The following is an 18,646-nucleotide window of genomic DNA, read 5'->3' on the forward strand; positions in this document are numbered from 1 at the left end:
TTTCCATCAACAACAACACGGATAGAAAGAAAAATAAAGAAAGGAGAAAGAACCGATAGCTCTTGTAAAAAGTGACCTTTTCAGTTGTTGGGAAGTAAATACATGCTGTGCTATGGAAAATATGAAATAGGTATTTCTGATTTGATAAGGACCTGAAGTTGAGACATTACTGATGAGAAAATCTGAGCAATGTACCTCCTTGTAGAAAATCTCTTTGAGATTGAAAATTCTTTTCTATCCTGGGGACAAAAATATTTAAATATTTTTTATTGACTGAAGAAATGGGGCATGAACAAGATGGAAGAAAAGAAAACCAGTCATTTGGGGCCTTTTCCAAAGTCCCCTAACTCTATGATATGAAAAAGACAGGGTGTTTAACAGCCTGTCTCAAGCACAAGAGGGAAATATTAACATTACATCAACTGTAAAGTTGCAGTCTTTCACAGTGGAAATTTTTTCCTACTTTTAGGGAAAAAATTTAGGGAATAGGCAAACCAGGAACAGAAAGGACTTGGGGGGGGGGGGCGACAGGTAACTAACTTCATTTGTGTCTTCGCATTTTGTCTACACACATTAAATGAATAGTTACTTTCCATGTTGATGTTCCAGATGCTGCTTTTACAGAACACTTAATTTGGAGTAGTGTTGAGTGGAGTGAAATAATCTATAAATAACCAAAGCACACCCAGAAGTCTCAAGAAGCTCCTACCTGCTTTCCTAAGAGAGGGTATTAAATGAATTTAGAGAAAGACTCAGAGAAGGGTTTTTACCAACTAGCTACCTTGGTTTTGCCTGCTTGTATGAAGTGACTTAGAATTAATTCCATTATAAAGTATATAACAATTTAGTGTATATAACTATTTTTTTCAGTCTATGAGCTCAAATAATAACTAATAAACAAATCATTAAAAATGAATATAGGACACAATTGCAAAGCAGACAAAAGTATTGATCATCTAATCCAATATACAAATGTAGGATGACAATTTTTTTATTAAAACTTAAAAAAAAATAAATTTGAGCCAGATACAGTTACAGTTTTAAACAAGGCAAAAAGCAGAAGGGAAATAAACAAACACAATCCCTTACTGCATTTGAATGCATTTGAAAATCTGTGTTTATAATGACTCAAATGCTCTAAAAAGATATCTCTTGAAAATCAAGTAGAATAAACATAGAGGGAGCGATGTATGCAGCCCTCATAAAGTGGGTAATTTACCTCTTACAGAAAAAACTTCAACTTATATCATGCTGGGCCTGCCAACCAGAAGACTATTTGGAATGGTATTTTTAGGGCACACATTGTTTCATTAAAAAGTAGGCCTGAAGTAGCTAGGTCATTTAAATATTCCAAATTAAACATTTCCATAACATTTTCACATAAAAAAGTGAATCCAATGGCAGTAATTTTACCATTTCAAATAATAGACAGGCTATTGAATTCCTGTTAGAATCTTCAGAAGGAAGAATGTGAGTTATACCACAGTGCAATTTGCATAAAAATATAACAATGACATTGATGTTTATAAAAAGCATCAAATGATGTCAAAACACAATACAGTTCTGCGATGGTTCCTCTAATAAAACACATTTGATTCCCAATTATTATTTATAACATGCAGCTTCCTTCTGTGAAGATAGCACTCAAACCAATTAAGAGCATTTCTTTCAGCCATATACGCTAGAGCTTTTCAAACAATGAAATGAGTCCACCGAGGAAAAGACTTAAAGAGTTATAAACAAAGTTGATGTAGGGAAAATGCTTTAAAGGATAAAAATGAAGTCATTAAGCACTTTATGTGTTGCTATAATGATGAAATGCAAAATATAAGTCTAAGGAACACATTTTGAGGCTCCGCATTGAAATTGTATTTGCATACATTGGAATAATGACTGAAAGTTTCCTGATGCTAAGTATTTGTCTATGTGGTTTTCCCAACTTTCATTTCCCCTCTAGCAGTCATCAATATTTATCTAACACAACAGCAGGAGTTCTCTTTTTTTATTTATTTAAATTATCGTTTGTTTTAGTTTTTGAACACTGGAAAATTAAACTTATTTTTTTTTATCACCTTAACTTTTTGGTAATGTCTTTGAGTCTATCTTGGAATCATTTAACACCGTCTCCCTCTTTAGGGAAGTAGAAACTTGTTAGGACTTCAGGGTGTGCTTTGGTTATTTATAGAATATTTTAATCCCCCTGTAGTGCCCCTGTAGTGTTGCACTTAGAACAACATGGAAGATCATTCTATTTATTTGGTGTGTAGACAAAATGAAAAGACAAAGCAACAAGGAGATCTTAGCTTTACATGAAATAATTGCAAGGAAATAGGAAACTCCTTATACTGCCATTTAAAACATTTTCAACCTTAATAATGTTGGGATTTGTTTTCGTTGTTGTTGTGATTTATAGCATTGCAACTATATGTGAGATTTTATTGATTTATTCCTTTCAAGAATAGGAGAAGAAACTAATATGGCATTAATGTTTTAACTGTACTTTTTTTTGAATCCTACAAAGGCTTACCTGTCCAGGTCTGGCATTTTCACACACAAAAGTGTCATAGAACACAGCAAATTGTGGGGCATTGTCATTAACATCTAAAATTCTAACATAAACAGCTACTCGAGTCATCTCTTTGGGATTATCTAGAAGAGGATAAGAAAAAAAAATTGTATAGGAAGACAAAAGTCGTAACAGATTTAATTTACATAAGCATCTTGTGGATATTAATGCTCACATTCAAATAAACACTGTGTTCATTCTCTGCACATAATGAGCAAATACAATAAGGAAAATCATTATAGAGCCTAATTAAGTTGTCATCAATTCCATCACTATTGGGCTCAAGAGAACTATTATTATTTTTAAAAGCAAAACACAGTGAAATTGAGTCCATACTATATCTGTGTCCTGACGGTACAAATATAGAAAATGAGAACAAGGACAACATTTATTAAAATTTTTGTTTCATACATCATTTAATCTTCCTTGATTTCTTGAGGTGAAGAAAAATTGATTTAAACATAGTAGATTGATCAAGGTCATTAGCTCCAAAGCAGTAGTTGTTGTATTACAACTTATCCTCCTGGCTACCAAGTTTACAAACTGTATGGAAATTTCCAATGAAATACATAGGTTCATATACTTTCTTGATTTCAGTGTTACTGAGTTCATTACAACAATCTAGGGCATCTTACATAACAAAATGATATTGATAGTTAACAGTGGATATTAATCTTTTTTTTTTTTTTTTTTGCTTCACTTGCCAAATCAAGAGCATTGAAGTTTCCACAACAATTATGCATCTAAATATTGAATGTAGGGGTTGACATGTGGCTCACCCACTAAATAATACACATCACCATGTGAAAGGACCTGAATTTGAGCCCCGCACTCCACCCTCCAGGCCTCTATTTGAGAGTGCAGAGGGGAAATTTCATGAGAGGTGGAGTGATTCAGTGCTGTTTCTCTCTCTGTATTTCTCTCCCCATCTGTCTCTTACTTTCTATCTGGAGGAAAGAAAAAAAAATGGCCACCAAGATCAGTGGAGTCATGTAAGCACAGAGCCCCAGTGATAACCCATGTGGAAAAAAAATCAAATGTAAACAGAATTTAAAATACAAATGCCAATTTATATTAATTTTAGCTCGCAACCTTGTAGCAGTCATCACTGTATCATATCCACGCTTTTTTTTTTTCTAAACGCATTGATAATTGAAAATATTCTAGTATTTTGAGATTAGGTAATATTTTTAAAGTCATTTTGTTCAAGACTACTTTTTTAATTTTTGATAAGACAGGGAGAAATTGAAAGGGAAGGGGAAAGTATGGAGAGGAAGAGAGACATCAGGAGCACTGCTTCAGGACTAATGAAGCCCCCCAACCCCGTAGGTGGGGATGGGGCGTTAAACCCAAGTCCTAGAGCACTGTAATGTGTGCTCTCAGCCAGGTGTGCCACCACCCAGGCTTCAAATTTATTTAGAATCATTTATATATTATCAGAGCACTGCTCAGCTCTGGCTTATAGTGGTGCTGGGGATTGAACCTGAGACCTTTGATGCCTCAGGCATGAAAGTCTTTTTGCATAACCACTAACCACTTCATCAACCCTCCATATTTAGATAATATCATCAGTCTTTGACATATCAAAATATCATCCTTAAGGTATAGTCCGACTTCTGTTGTCTTTCTGAAATTCTGAAATAACTGACAAAGTCAAGTAAAAGAGGGATCAGAGGATGGTACACCCAATACAATGCACAAGTCACTGTGGCCCAGGAACCTGGATTCAAGCTCAAGGTCCCCAACAGTAAAGGTGAGAACCACTCTTGTCAATTTCTTTCTTTCACTATAAAGATAGAGAGAGAGAAAAAAATATATAGCTGCCAGGATTTGTTGTGTAGGAGGCAAGCCCAGTGATATTCTTGGAGGCTATAAAAATATTTTTAAAGGAAAAAAAGTATAATATATATGCGTATATATATACACACACATATATATATATGTGTGTGTGTATCTTTGAAAATTTAAATTCAGTTGAGAAAAAATCTTATATAAAAAGAAGAAAGATGATAATTGCTTGAAAATCAAAGTTGGGGCCGGGTGGTGGTGCACCTGGTTGAGAGCACATATTACATACAGTGCATAAGGACCTAGGTTCGAGCCCCCAGTCCCCACCTGCAGGGGGAAAGCTTTGCAAGTGTTGAAGCAGTGTTGCAGGTGTCTCTCTGTCTCTCACCCTCACTATCCCTCCCTTTCCTTTCGATTTCTGTCTCTAATAAATAAATAAATAAATAAATTTTTTTAAAAAAAATCACAGTTAAAATCCTATTGGCAAAATTTAAAAAAAGAAAAAAAATTAAACAATAAAATAAAACATTGGGGTGGGTGAACCGGAAGCAGTAGTAATAACTGTTTCTTGTTACTATTGTCATCACGGCTTCATCGTTTCATGTTGACCTTCCAGAGAGAAAGAGACAGAGAGAAACATAGCAGTGAAGTTTCAAGTAGTGTGGTGGGGGCTGGGCTGGAACCTAGGCCAGGCACATGCCAAAGCAAACACACTTTCTACATGACCACTCTCTCTCTGTCTCTCATTCTCTCTCTCTCTCTCTCTCTCTCTCACGCGCGCGCACACACCTTGTTAGCAGCAATCTTTTCAGATGCCCTGTATCTGGAAGGTTTATGAGTAAAATCTTTTGCCCTTATAAATTTGATTTGACTTTCTAATTCTCTCTAAATCATTCTCAGATAGGGAAGGATTCTCATAAACAGGGAGTGTATCACTACAGAAAATAATTTATCTCTCTTCCTTTCTCTTCCCATAATTAATAGGGTTACTACAGTAATGAAACGGAATTGTGTGTGTGTGTGTGTGTGTGTGTGTGTGTGTGTATGTGAAATATTGTGTAGTAACTGATTACTCAGCAGGGACATCTACAAGGCTGAATGAAGTAGGCTGAAGGGAAGCAGACAGAAGTCTGAATTTTGGGAGACATTCAGCTATGCTTTGTATAACAAAGTTTCAGTCAATGATAACCACTTATATAGCAGTGATGTGCATCTGCGACCCTAGTGGATGGACAACATGTTCAAACAACATGAAGAGAATGTTCACCTACAACCACAGTAGTAGACAATGCTACCCAGATGTGTATAAATACATTCTCTAAAATTCACCAGACAACACCTCTCAGGTTTCTCTGGTATTCAGCATTGCATGCCTGCATTTATTCTTTCTTGCTATTTTCAACATTGTAAACATAACCCTTTTACAGCAGCTCTTGCACTTGACTCATGTCTTCAGTTCTCAAGTGTGACTACATATATGCCAATGTATTGCTGCATGTCACCTCTTACATCACGTGTGTTCACTTCTGTGCATTGTTCAGGTGGTTGAACATTCTAACCCTGGAGTCAAACAGAGCAGTTTTGATTCTTAGCTCCTCATCCAACCATTTCTTTTCTTTTCTTTCTTTCTTTCTTTCTTTCTTTCTTTCTTTCTTTCTTTCTTTCTTAAATTCTTTATTGAGGGATTAATGGTTTATAGTTGACAGTAAAATACAATCGTTTGTACATGTGTAATATTCCCCAGTTTTCCATATAACAACACAAGCCTCTCTAGGTCCTTCTTTGGCATCACATTCATTTCTTTTCTTTAAAGATTTTTTTAACTTTATTTATTTATTGAATAAAGACAGCCAGAAATTGAGAGGGAAGGGGCTGATAGGAATGAAGAGAGACAGAGAGACACCTGCAGCCCTGCTTTACCACTCACAATATTTTCCCCTTGCAAGTGGGGACCAAGGGCTCGAACCCGAGTCCTTGTGCACTGTAACATGTGGGCTCAACCAGGTGCACCACCACCTGGTCCCCATCCATTTATTTTCTGACTAATTTCTCTGCCTTCTCTAATGCCTCAGTTTGCTGCATAACTATTAGAATAGAACTTTCAATCTCAGGGAGTCCGGCAGTAGAGCAGCAGGTTAAGCACACATGGTGCAAAGCTCAAGGACCCGCCTAAGGATCCCCTTTGAGCCCTTGGCTCCCCACCTGCAGGGGAGTTGCTTCACAGGTGGTGAAGCAGGTCTGCAGATGTCTATCTTTCTCTCCCCATCTTTGTCTTCCCCTCCTCTCTCCATTTCTCTCTGTCCTATCCAACAATGATGACATCAATTAAAACAACAATAATAATTACGACAATAAAAAAAGAACTTTCGATCTCAACAACTTATTTGAAAAATTAGGTGAGTTATTGCATGAAAAAAAATCTTATCAAATTCTCACTTTGTGAGAATGCACTCTGAGTTTTGACTATTATTATTAGGATCTCTGCTAGCACTTTCATCACCATTCATATTCAAACTTAAGAGCTTATGCTGTCTTTACAAGCATGATAGAAACGTGTCAACTTGTTTTCCTACATTTGTGTCTGAAGAACAGTAAATCTGGAGGTAGAGAAAGGAGAAAATGGTTATTTTGTGTTTTCCCGCCTTCCTTGTTCCTAAGCCATTTTCTTCCTTCCTTTCTTTTTTTTTTAATAAGAATTTATATTTATTCATGAGAAAGGCAGAAGGAGAGAGAAAGAACCAAACATCACTCTGGTACATGTGCTGCCAGGGGTTGAACTTGGGACCTTATGGTTAAGAGTCCAGTGCATTATTCACTGTGCCACCACCCGGACCACCCTAACCATTTTCTAGTGTCCTGTTTCAAATGAGATCTCAACTACCTAGTTTCTTTGCTGTGGAGAAGAGGGACTAGTATGATTTTGGCATATTTCCTAGAATTTGTTCTTTAGCTTACTAGTACTGTTAGTGGGCATAAGCAAAATACTTTCTATCAATATTAGTTGTTGACATGAAAATAGTTGTTTTATTAGCAGCAATTCAGTTTCTACCTATGCCACAGAAGCCAAGAGAGACAGAAAACTTTCATATCTTAAAAAAAAAAAAATTGCACTGTCAGTCCTTTCCTAAACACAATATGAAGATTCACCAGTCTCTTTACAAATAGCCTGAGGCCTCTTCAAATCAAAAGCAAAATCCACAGGGATAAAGCACTTTGCAAAGCATCGGGCCTGGATACACTTATTCAAAAACACAAAGCTTACACTAATCTTCCTACTGGCAGATGCTGCAGCCTGTGTATGAATAAAAATATAAAGCATTCATAGGACACATCCTACTAAATAGTAACCAGCATGTATTCACCACCTGAGTCTTGCTCACAATCACCCAGGGAAACATTCCTGTGAAAAGAATCTATCAGCACTAGCGTCTCAGAAAGTGCCTGTGCTAAGGTAAAACCATTCCGAAGTATCCACAGGTTTTTCCATTTCTACAGGAAGAAAGATTAAAATCATTATCTAGAAACCCCAGGCTTAAGAAAGAACTGTCTCTTGTACTTAATTATCGTAAGAATTTCCATTTATGAAGAGGTAGTTATAGAAAATAGAAACTTTTAACAATAAAGTTTCTACCCTGTTTATAATCTGTTATAATGGTTAGAGTTAAGTTTTCAGATAGGATTAGAGGACCACATTGTTTTTTCCAACTCATTTTAAGTGACTTTAAACATTAAGTGACGTTAATGTTATGTACTTTATTCTCCAAATAACACAATATTTTGAAGAAACCGAGACTTTTTTTTCCTGATACAACAATGCTAAATAATTACTTGGAGTAGAACCTGTCATTTGATGTGATTCACTACTGAGGAATGCTGGACTAAATTGTTAGAGATGTGGCCTAGAGACACTGCTAAGAAGTACATTATATGTCATTTTGCCTTGCTGCAGGCATGGTTTATGACATGTATACCTCAGACTTAGTGTTCAAAATCTAGTAAAAACAAATCCTTATATACTGTTTGCCTTTAATTCTAACCCCTCTGAAAACCCAGAACAGCATAATGGGCCCCTGACTATTTGTGGTTTGGCAGGTAGTTATTTCCTTTAGTTATACAGATTGATTTTATTTAAGTGTGTGTGTGTGTGTGTGTGTGTGTGTGTGTGTGTGTGCGTGTGCGTGTGCGTGTGCGCACACGCACACGCACACACACACACACACACACACACGAATGCACACACAAAGAGGTTAAGTTCTTAAAAAGGACATAATTGGCTTAGCTTTTAACAGAACCGTAATTACTTCAACTAGCTTTAGACATTCAAGTATTTCTCAGAGTAGCTGAAATGGAAAATGCAATTCTTAGTTCATCTGACTCGAAAAGAAACTTGAATCCGGCAGAGAGTGTAAGCGTGATTCTGGAGTCCTAAAACTGGATGCTCTTGCCTATATCTAAACATGTGATATGAAGATAAAATATTCCTTGGAAGAAATGAAAGCAAAATAAAACAAACAACAAAATGTTCGCTTAGCTTTTTTCCTTTTTAGATAAAGGCAGAGTGAAAGTAACTGGAACATCAAAACTCCCTTCATTGTGGTGGTGACTGGGCTTGAACTCGATCACACACATGGCAAAGCAGCACACTGTTTAAGCGAGCTATTATGCCAAACCTTCATTTAGCTTTTTAAAGCACATCCACAAATATATCAGGAAGCAATGGTGAACTTAAGGTAGGCTTCAGAGTCACTTTTAAGAGAAAACCTATATTATTCTTTCATATTGAAGGTTTGGGCTCATTACTTGATAATCTGTCTAGTTTAGTTCTATCCTTCAGAAACCCTTTCCTGAACTAGCCTTAGTGGTGGGCCTGCCAAATCCAAGGATTGTTACTTTCAACTATTTGATCTTGCTACATATATATGAGTTCAGTTTAGTATTTCAGGTCTGAGATTGATGAGTTTAGTTAGCCCCATAATTTAATCCCTAATTAATTCTATTGCTCTACTCCAAATAGACCACAGTATAGGAATATGAAACCATCAACAGGTGTGTGTGTGTGTGTGTGTGTGTGTACAGGGCTATTTTAAAAGGCATATGCAGTCACATAGGAGTTCACACTTAAAAAAAAAAACATACTTGGTTTTTTTTTTTACAGCTGCAAAGGAGTAAATGTAACATGTTTTTCCCATGTTAAATTTCTTTAATAGCATCTTAATAAGAAGTTGGGTATTTTCATTTTACAAAGGGTTCCACAAACTCTGTAACCAGTTGTCTCTCTCTGGGTTGCAAAATGTTTCAGTGACAGGTGAGTTTTTGAATACTTACACTGACTCTTTCCAGTTGGATTAAATTTTGTAAATTGAGTAATGAATTTAATATTGGACATGGAGATAAACTCACTGCTTTCAAATTCCAGATTGATTTCTGCTGTCATTGCGAGTTGGGGCAATTTATTAAAACCCTGAGAATATGACATCATTCTATGTTAAATGAGGATCATAAGAATATTTGTAGGATAAAATCCTTTTAAAATTCTTAGGTTAATACTTTGCATGGAGTGCTTAATGTTAGCTATTACTTTCAACATATTGGCTTCCTTATATGCAGAAATTAAGTAGTAAGAACTACTTACATGTTTGTTGTTAAAATTAAATTATATATACATATATATATTCAGAAATTAACAAACATTCTAATTCATAATGTCTGTACAGCAAACTATCTTTTCAGCTAGTTCTGAATTTTAGATGATTTTATACACTAACATTAGTAGTTAGCACAGTTAGTCCTCACTACATACAGTAACAATTAACATCAATTTTAATTAAAATTACTGTTCACTTACAATGAGAATTATTATAATATAAATAAAATAAAGCCTATAAGTATATACTAAACATGCAAAGATCATCTTACTGATTTCAGCAGCTATCACAGTAAGATTGTGCCATTGAGATAGTTCACGGTCAAGTGGCTTTGATATATAGAGAGATCCATTTCCAGAATGTATGTTAAAGATCCTGTCCAAGTCAGTATGACGATCCAAGGAGAATCTGAACATAAATGACAAAGATAAATCTGAACATAAATGACAAAGATAAGCACATGGACGTATTACTGATGGTGTGCAAAAGGTAACAGTGAAATGAAATGCATATATGTCACCAATAACTTCAAGAAGACATATAATATTGATCTCACATGTAGACTATTTATTATCAGAGCATTGCTCAGCTTTGGCTTATGGTGATGCAGGGGATAGAACCTGGGATTTGAGAGTCTCAGGTATGAAACCATATACAGTCTCAGGTATAACCATCATACTATCTCCCCTGCCCCAGACTGTTTTATTGATTACACACACACACATACACACACACACACACACACACACACACACACACACACACACACCCCTTCCCAAATTGAAACATTGTTCTACAATCACATACCTTCTTCTGTTACTATTTCAATATCGATTGACATATATATATTCAGCAGAACTTGATGTCTTCAAAATAACTGTTAGCATTACAGGTTGTGATATTACCAACTGACTTTACCTGGTTGTTAAAATTTTTGTCATGAATTACTCCAAGCATCCAACGCAAAAGAACACTTCCCAAGGGTATTTATTATAAGTAGTTATTTCTATAAATTTTATTTATTTATTTATTTATTTATTTATTTGATGGGACAAATAAATTGAGTTGGGAGGGGGAGATAGAGAGGGAGATAAACAGAGACACTTGCAACACTGCTTCACTGCTCGTGAAGATTCCTCCCTGTAGGTGGGGACCGGGGATTGCAACATGTGTGCTCAATCAGTTATGCCACCTCCCAGCCCCTATCCAGAAAGTATTTGCTTCCATTTTGGGAAAATTGTAGATAATGATTTTCTCTGAGTTGTAAGCCATCATATTATGGTGATGTTTAGTAGATTCATGATAAAATAGTCATGAGATTAAATCTCTTAACCATATATATCATCATAAAAAGTGTACATTCTGACAAAAGATATTCTTAAAAATAAAAAAAAAATTGGGTAAATGCTTTTTTATATTTGTACCAAATGAAACTATTGGTGTATATACAAAAAAAAAAAGTCACTAAGGCAAACACTGATAAAATAAAAGAAAAAAAACTGTTAGAGGTGTCATTTTAAAACCTAACACCAGACCTATCAGTCATGTTGGTATAGTATAAAATGGAGCTAGTGAGTGGCAATGAAGATAGGGTCTTCCATAAACTGGCCAGAGTCCTACAGCTCAGTAAGCACTTACGAGGGGGCAGAAGTTGTATGTGGGTATGGGGTGCTAAGGTGAGTGATGTTTGTGCTCAGTGTATGCCCTCAGTGTATGTGGCTTATAGAACAATGTATGGGTCTAGATGGGGGAAGAAATGAGGAGACAGAGTCTGTGGTTTTTTTGTTGTTGTTGTTATTTGTTGGTTGGTTGGTTGGCTTTTGCCATTAAGGTTATCACTGGGCCTTGCTGCCTACATGACTTATCCATCCCTGGACACACACACACACACACACACACACACACACACACACACACACACACACACACACACATAATTTGTCAAAAATAGCAGCCAGTGATACTCATTTGTATTTTTTAAAATCAAATTTACATAAAACCATTTACATAGGAGCTAACAAAATAACTCTTCTTGTAGGGTGCCTGCTTTGTTGTTTGCTACCCATTCTGAGTCCCTGTTGCACCACATGGAATCATTAAAGCACTAAAGGAAGTTTTGGTGCTGTGGAGTTTCTCCCCTTCCTCTCTATCTGAAAATGTGGCCCAGCGTGGTAAAAGCCTAGCTGTGACAAAACCAAAAATAAACGCACACACACACATACCACTTGAGTCCACCGATTCTGTCCATGAATAAGCAATATCATCTTTTGACTATATTATGGTCATCATGTATGGGTTTCTGCTGCCAATATGTAACCTGGAATGTTGTGTGTGGATAGAAGAAAATATGTAATAAGATCATGTGTATCAAGTAGTAATTTCAATATGTATGTTTTAATGTTTTGTATTTTTTATGTTTTAATGCTTTGTATTTTTTATTGCTGTGAGGGTTATTTCTTGGGTTTGGTGCCTATGCAGTGAATTCACTGCTGTTGATTACTTTTTTTTTTTTTTAATAAAGACGAAGCAACTGAGAGGGAATAGAGGGATAGAGATACAGAAAGAGACTGGCAGAACTGTTCAACACTCCTGAAACTTCCTTTCTGCAGGTGGTGAGCAGAGGGTGAATGGGGTCCTTGTTCACTATAATATTCTCACTCTACTGAGTGTGCTATCATCAAGCCCCTTAACATACATTTAAGGTAATTCTTCACTGGGACATATAGTATGATCTACTGAACTTTTAACTTTAAGTACAGTTAAGGTGCATGTGGACTGTCTTCAACAACCATTTCAGCTACTTGAGTGGTCCAGGAACAACTTGCCAGCAAAGTGAGCCTGAAATGACATCCAGAACTCATGACATGATGAACCAGCTCACAGTCATACTGACATCAGATATTACATGGAGAAGAGTTTTAGTTTTTTATTGACAACGTTAATACTTTTTTCATTTCCATAGAGTTTATCAAATATGTCCCATAAAAAAATAGGAGAAGATAAATTAATCTATCTGGAATGCTCTTATATTTTCAACAACAAACTATATATAGATATACACAAAATATATACATATATATATGTGTGTATATATATATGTGTGTGTATATATATATATATATATATATATATATCTTCTTTGATGAAAAGTACACAAGGGATTTCCTTTTCTTTTAAATTATCATATTGGTGAGTCATAATTTACAATGCAGTAATGGACACATAGGCACTATTTCATCTCCCTGTGATATGTGTCTGCAAACCACTCTTACCCCCAATAGAGGCCCTTTTCCATCAATGTACATCAGGACTCCAACATGGTCTCAACCCTCTCCACTCCTCTCCTCCCCCAGAGTGCTTTACAACACTCACAGTCCAACTTTCCTTCCTCTCTTATTTTATATTTTATTTTATTTCAGTCACCAGGGTTATTACTAGAACTTGGTTCCATAGCACAATGAATCCAGTGCTCCATGGACATTTTCTTTCTTTTTTTATTTGATGGAACAGAGAAAAATTGAGAGAGGGAGGGGTAGGGTGGGAGAAAGGGAAACAGTTGTAGCATTACTTCACTGCTTATGAAGTTCTCCCATCACCCCACTTCCTGCCCCTGAAAGTGGTAACCAGAAACTTGAGGCCAGATTCTTGAGCATGGTAACATGTGAGCTCAGTCAGCATGTGAACGTCATTGCCTGGCCCCCTTCCCTTTCTTTGCACAGAGTTTGTAATGTTTTAATATAACTACTTAACATTGTTATATTCTTTGTAACTTTTTTTTTTTTTTTTAGTTGCACCTGAGTAATTTCACTTTTCTAGTCAAACTTTTTGATTCCTTTTTTTTTTTTTTTTTCCATTCATTACTCCAAACTGACTTATCTCATATAGAAAGAGAGAAGCAGAGGTGGAGAGCAGAGGAAATCAACCATTGTACCCAAACTTCCTCCAGAGCTGTAAAGGCAGTACTTAGACTTGAATCATATACATAACAAAGCAGGACAGTATCCATGGGAACTATCTTACTAACTTTTCTTTCTTTCTTTCTTTCTTTCTTTCTTTCTTTCTTTCTTTCTTTCTTTCTTTCTTTCTTTCCTTTCTTCCTTTTAATATAAGATAGAGAGAAACAGGAGAGACCACAGCATCTGTTGTGAATTATGCTTTCACGTGGGACTCGAACTTGGATTTCTCTAGTGGTAGGCTCTAAAGGTCCCTGTCCCAATGTTGTTTTTAACTCATAAATCTCATTTCAACTCATATATTATATACTAATCTTAAAGCAAACATAAAGTGATTTAGCTGTACTTAAAAGCATAATTTTAGTAGTATCCTTGATAATAGGTGTTAAGACACCAGATACCTTAGCTACCTTATCATGTCAGGTTTCAGGCCAAAGGACATGACTGCAACTGAAGCAAACTATAAAGCATTCACAGGTCCTCCTTTAAAACATCCAAAGACAATGTTTATAAACATTTTTATTCACAAATTGCATACATAATTTACGGAGAAAGTCTTAGAAATTTTAAATGCACCAAGCAGAATTTCCTGATGTCTATTTTTCAATTTCAATTTTTTTTTTCTCCTTATCCAAATCTTAAGCATAACATAGTTACCTAATGGGGCTTGAAGCAGAATCAGGGTCCCTTGCCATTACAGTGCCAATGATTGTGCCTACTTCAATATCTTCATGAACCTCAAAGAGGTAGGAGGATCTGCTAAAAACTGGCGGTTCATCCACATCTTCTATGGAAATTTTCACAATTGTTGTATCTTTAAATGGTCCCAGGTAATAAAAACGTGGATCTACATGGGTATTTTCTGCTTCAACCTTCAGAGTGTAAAGTCTTCGGCTCTCATAGTCAATTGGCTATAGAGAGAAACAAATAGTTCTCTTAAATTGAGGGAATTTTGGTTATATGTACTGTCCAAGTTAAACTATCATTGAGCATATGTTAATAGAAAAGTTTAATCCATGTATCGTTTTTATAGACTGCCTACATTGTTCATTATCTTTAAATAATTAAAAGGAATAAAAACTCTTTACACATTAGTTCAGATTTTCCTTTCTCAATAAATAGTATTTCAAAACATAAGATATATGGATATTAAAAACTATATTAGAATAATAATGGACTGACGAATTGCTTGCGTGTGAATAATACATATGTATATATATTTCTGTTAATGTTTATTAGAAATAAAATTAAACTATATTTTAAAATGTGTTGTTTTATCTCCTTTCTTTTTTATAACTGGGGCTCGGTGCCAGCACTATGAATCTACTGCTCAAAATCCATTACTCTTTGGGGGGCCACATTTTTTCCATTTTATTGGACAGGGTAGAGAGAAACTGAGAATTGAGAGGGGACAGGAAGATAGAGGGGTGAGAAAAATATACCTGCAGGTATGTTTTACTGCTTGTGAAGCCACTTCCCTAAAGGTGGGGATCCGGGGGCTGGGACAGGGATCCTTACTTGGGTCTTTGCGCTTGGTACTATGTGCACTTAACCCAATGCGTTACCCACTCTGCCCCTTGTTGTTATATTTCTATTAAGTTGAATGGACTAATGACACTATGTAAATTTTGACATTTTGATGACTAATATACAACTTTAAAGTCTATATAAAACACTGAAGATAAATAGGGGGCAGGGCAGTGGTACACATAGTACTATGAGCAAGGAACCATGCAAGGACTGGGTTCAAGTCCCTGCTTCCCACCTGCAAGGAGGATGTTTCACAAACAGCAAAGCAGGCCTGCAAGTGTATATCTTTCTCTCTCCCTCTCTGTCTTTCCTTTCTTAATTTCTCTCTGCCCTATCAATTTTTAAATGGGGGAGTGGTGATGGAAACCGGGAGCAGTGGATTCATAGTGCAGGCACTGAACCCCAGCAATAACCCTGAAGGCAAAACAATAACAAAAAACAGAAAGAGTGAGAGAAGGAAAGAAAAATAAGAGGAAAGGTAAATATTTTATTCAAATTGGCAATTATATTATTTTATGAAACAAAAACACATGAATATAAACTACGTATGTCTTCATTGTCACAAAGATCAAATAAAACCCTCACCTGTCCACGTCTCTAAAATGCTAGTTTTGTTAAAACTGCATTACTAATTTATTCCCTCAGCCACTATATCATAGAAGTACAACTTTCCAGTCACAAAGTACAAGAAAACGTACTCTTCGTTGTTAGTCACTATTTAATAATAAATAGCTTGCTGTGTACCAGGACTTTAGGAAATTATGCTCAAGTTAATCAGGACATTTCAATTGTGCCTATATTTTACTATGCTTATATATCTTTCCCCTTATACTAATGGTTCTCACTCTGCAAAGAAAATTCTAGTTACCTATAAACTATCATTGAGCATATGCTAGTAGAAAAGTTTAATTCATGTAGCAGAAGGGAAAATGTGAACAATTATCTTCCAATCCATGCTGTCTCTTTTTATTAGCAACACTAATTATTGCTTCCTACAACCGGATACATGGCACACAACATTTTATGCCTACAACTGTCATGATATATTGCCATTAGTAGCTATAAACTTTTTTAAAAAAGGAAAAAAGAAAAAAAATGCTATTATGTGAGGTTTTTCCTAATAGGACTCAGAATTATAATCACAGATATACTAACTTGCCTTTACATTTTGTAAAATTTCAGATTCCATGTTTCAATCAAGAGTAGCACCAGATCAAAATGACCACAGAGACCTTTGACTCCATGTTCCTCACACAAATGTAAATTACATTTGAATACACTAGTGCTATTATTCAGTAAAGCATAAAGAAGTAGAAACTCTTTAAATAGGCAAATTCTTAGTTAGATTGATGCTGTGCACCTTTTTCACAGTTATGATGCCTTCTTGTGTGCCCTTCTCTGTTAAGATGTCAAACATATCAGTTCCATCACCATCAATGATTCGGTATTCGACTTCAGCATTTCTCCCTGTGTCAGCATCAGTTGCTTTTACACTGCCAATGGATGTTCCAACAGGGGAGGATTCAAGAACACGAAGATGAATAGTGTCTGCAAAGAATAAAGACAAGCATGAGATAGAGGGGGGTAGAGATAAAGAAGTTTATGAAGAGATATCTCAATAGATCATTCAATGGTAAAATTTTGTTAGAGAACATTATCATTCTTAAAACTAGATGGTACAGCTAGGGCAATAGCAAAAGAATTTCATGCCTGGGGCTCCAGTGTCAGGCACATGCACCACCATAAGCCAGAGCTGAGCAGTGCTCTGGCAAAACAAAATAAAACAGAACAAAACAAAAAGAGTGGCATATCCAGTGAAATGTACACATTACCATGTGTAAGGGCCAAAGTTCAAGTCCCCTGGTCCCCCTGTCTGCAGGGGGAAGTTTCATGAATGCTGAAATAATGCTGCAGGCACCTCTCTTTGTCCCTCTATATTTTCCCTTCCCTCTCAATTTCTCTATCTTTATTTAAAATGGGGGGCGATGGGTGATAGCGCAGTGGATTAAGGGCACGTGACCGCAAAGCACATGGACAGGCATAGGGAGTTCGAGTCCCTGGCTCCCCACCTGCAGGGGGGTCACTTCACAAGCCATGAGGCAGGTCTGCAGGTGTCTATCTTTCTTTCCCCCTCCTCTCTCGATTTCTCTCTGCTTTATCCAACAACAGTGACAGCAATAACAACAACAATAATAATAGCAACGATAAACAACCAGGGCAACAAAAAGGGAAAAAAACAGCCTCCAGGAACAGTGGATTCATTGTGCAGGCACCAAGCTGCAGCAATAACCCTGGAGGGGAAGAAAAAAAAAAGGAGCATGGGACTGAATGCTGGAAGTAGTGGATTTGTCATGTAAACATTAAACCCCATCAATAGCCCTGGTGGCAAAAAAACAAAAAATACACTAGATAGTACAAATGCTTGAAGAAGTGGTTCAACTGGTAGAATGTTGAACTGGCATATTCGAGAGGTTTCCTGTTCTATCTCTAGCATCACATGAATCTAGTAATGCTGTTTTTTTTTTTTTTTTCCCTATCTGATGTCTCATGTGAAACTAACTCTCATATGTAAAAATAATTTAGGGGCCAGGTGGTGGTACACCTGGCTAAGTGCACACATTGCAGTGCATAAGAACCTGGGTTCAAGCCCCTGGTCTCCATCTGTAGGGGGAAAGCTTAATAAGTGGTGAAACAGGGCTACAGGCTTCCCCTCCCTTCTCAGTTTCTCTTTGTCTCTATGGAACAAACAAATAAATAATTTTTTTATTAAAATAATTTAAAAGCTAAATGTTATATGTTGACTCATAAGAATTTGAATGTACAAAATAAGATTAATATTAGAAGACAAAAAACATGTAAATGAATTGGATTAGGTCCCAAGCTAATATCCTCACTTGACCATAACACTTTTTTTTTTTTTTTTTTTTTTTATAAAAAGGAAACTCTGACAAAACCAACTCCACACAATTTCCACCACCAGAATTCCGTATCCCATCCCATCCCTTGATAGCTTTCCTATTCTTTAACCCTCTGGCAGTATGGACCCAAGGTCATTGTGGGATGCAGAAGGTGGAAGGCCTGGCTTCTGTAATTGCTTCCCCACAGAACATGGGTGTTGACTGGTCGATCCATATTCCCAGCCTGTCTCTCTCTTTCCCTAGTGG

The 18,646-nt window shown here is 36.2% G+C and overlaps 1 protein-coding gene across 2 annotated transcripts in view; it reads right to left on the reverse strand.

Moving 5' to 3' along the window:
- The window catches only part of CDH10 (cadherin 10), a 194,966-nt gene that overhangs the window by 11,892 nt on the left and 164,428 nt on the right, over positions 1–18,646 (reverse strand). For both annotated transcript variants that reach the window (XM_007534531.3, XM_060191186.1), the window contains exons 6-9: positions 16,843–17,030; positions 14,610–14,863; positions 10,271–10,407; positions 2,528–2,649 (exon numbers count right to left, since the gene is read on the reverse strand). In XM_007534531.3, coding sequence (XP_007534593.1) covers positions 2,528–2,649; positions 10,271–10,407; positions 14,610–14,863; positions 16,843–17,030 — 701 coding nt within the window. The remainder of the gene's footprint in view (positions 1–2,527; positions 2,650–10,270; positions 10,408–14,609; positions 14,864–16,842; positions 17,031–18,646) is intronic.

This window comes from Erinaceus europaeus, chromosome 5 (assembly GCF_950295315.1).
Source record: "Erinaceus europaeus chromosome 5, mEriEur2.1, whole genome shotgun sequence".
NCBI classification, from domain to species: domain Eukaryota; kingdom Metazoa; phylum Chordata; class Mammalia; order Eulipotyphla; family Erinaceidae; genus Erinaceus; species Erinaceus europaeus.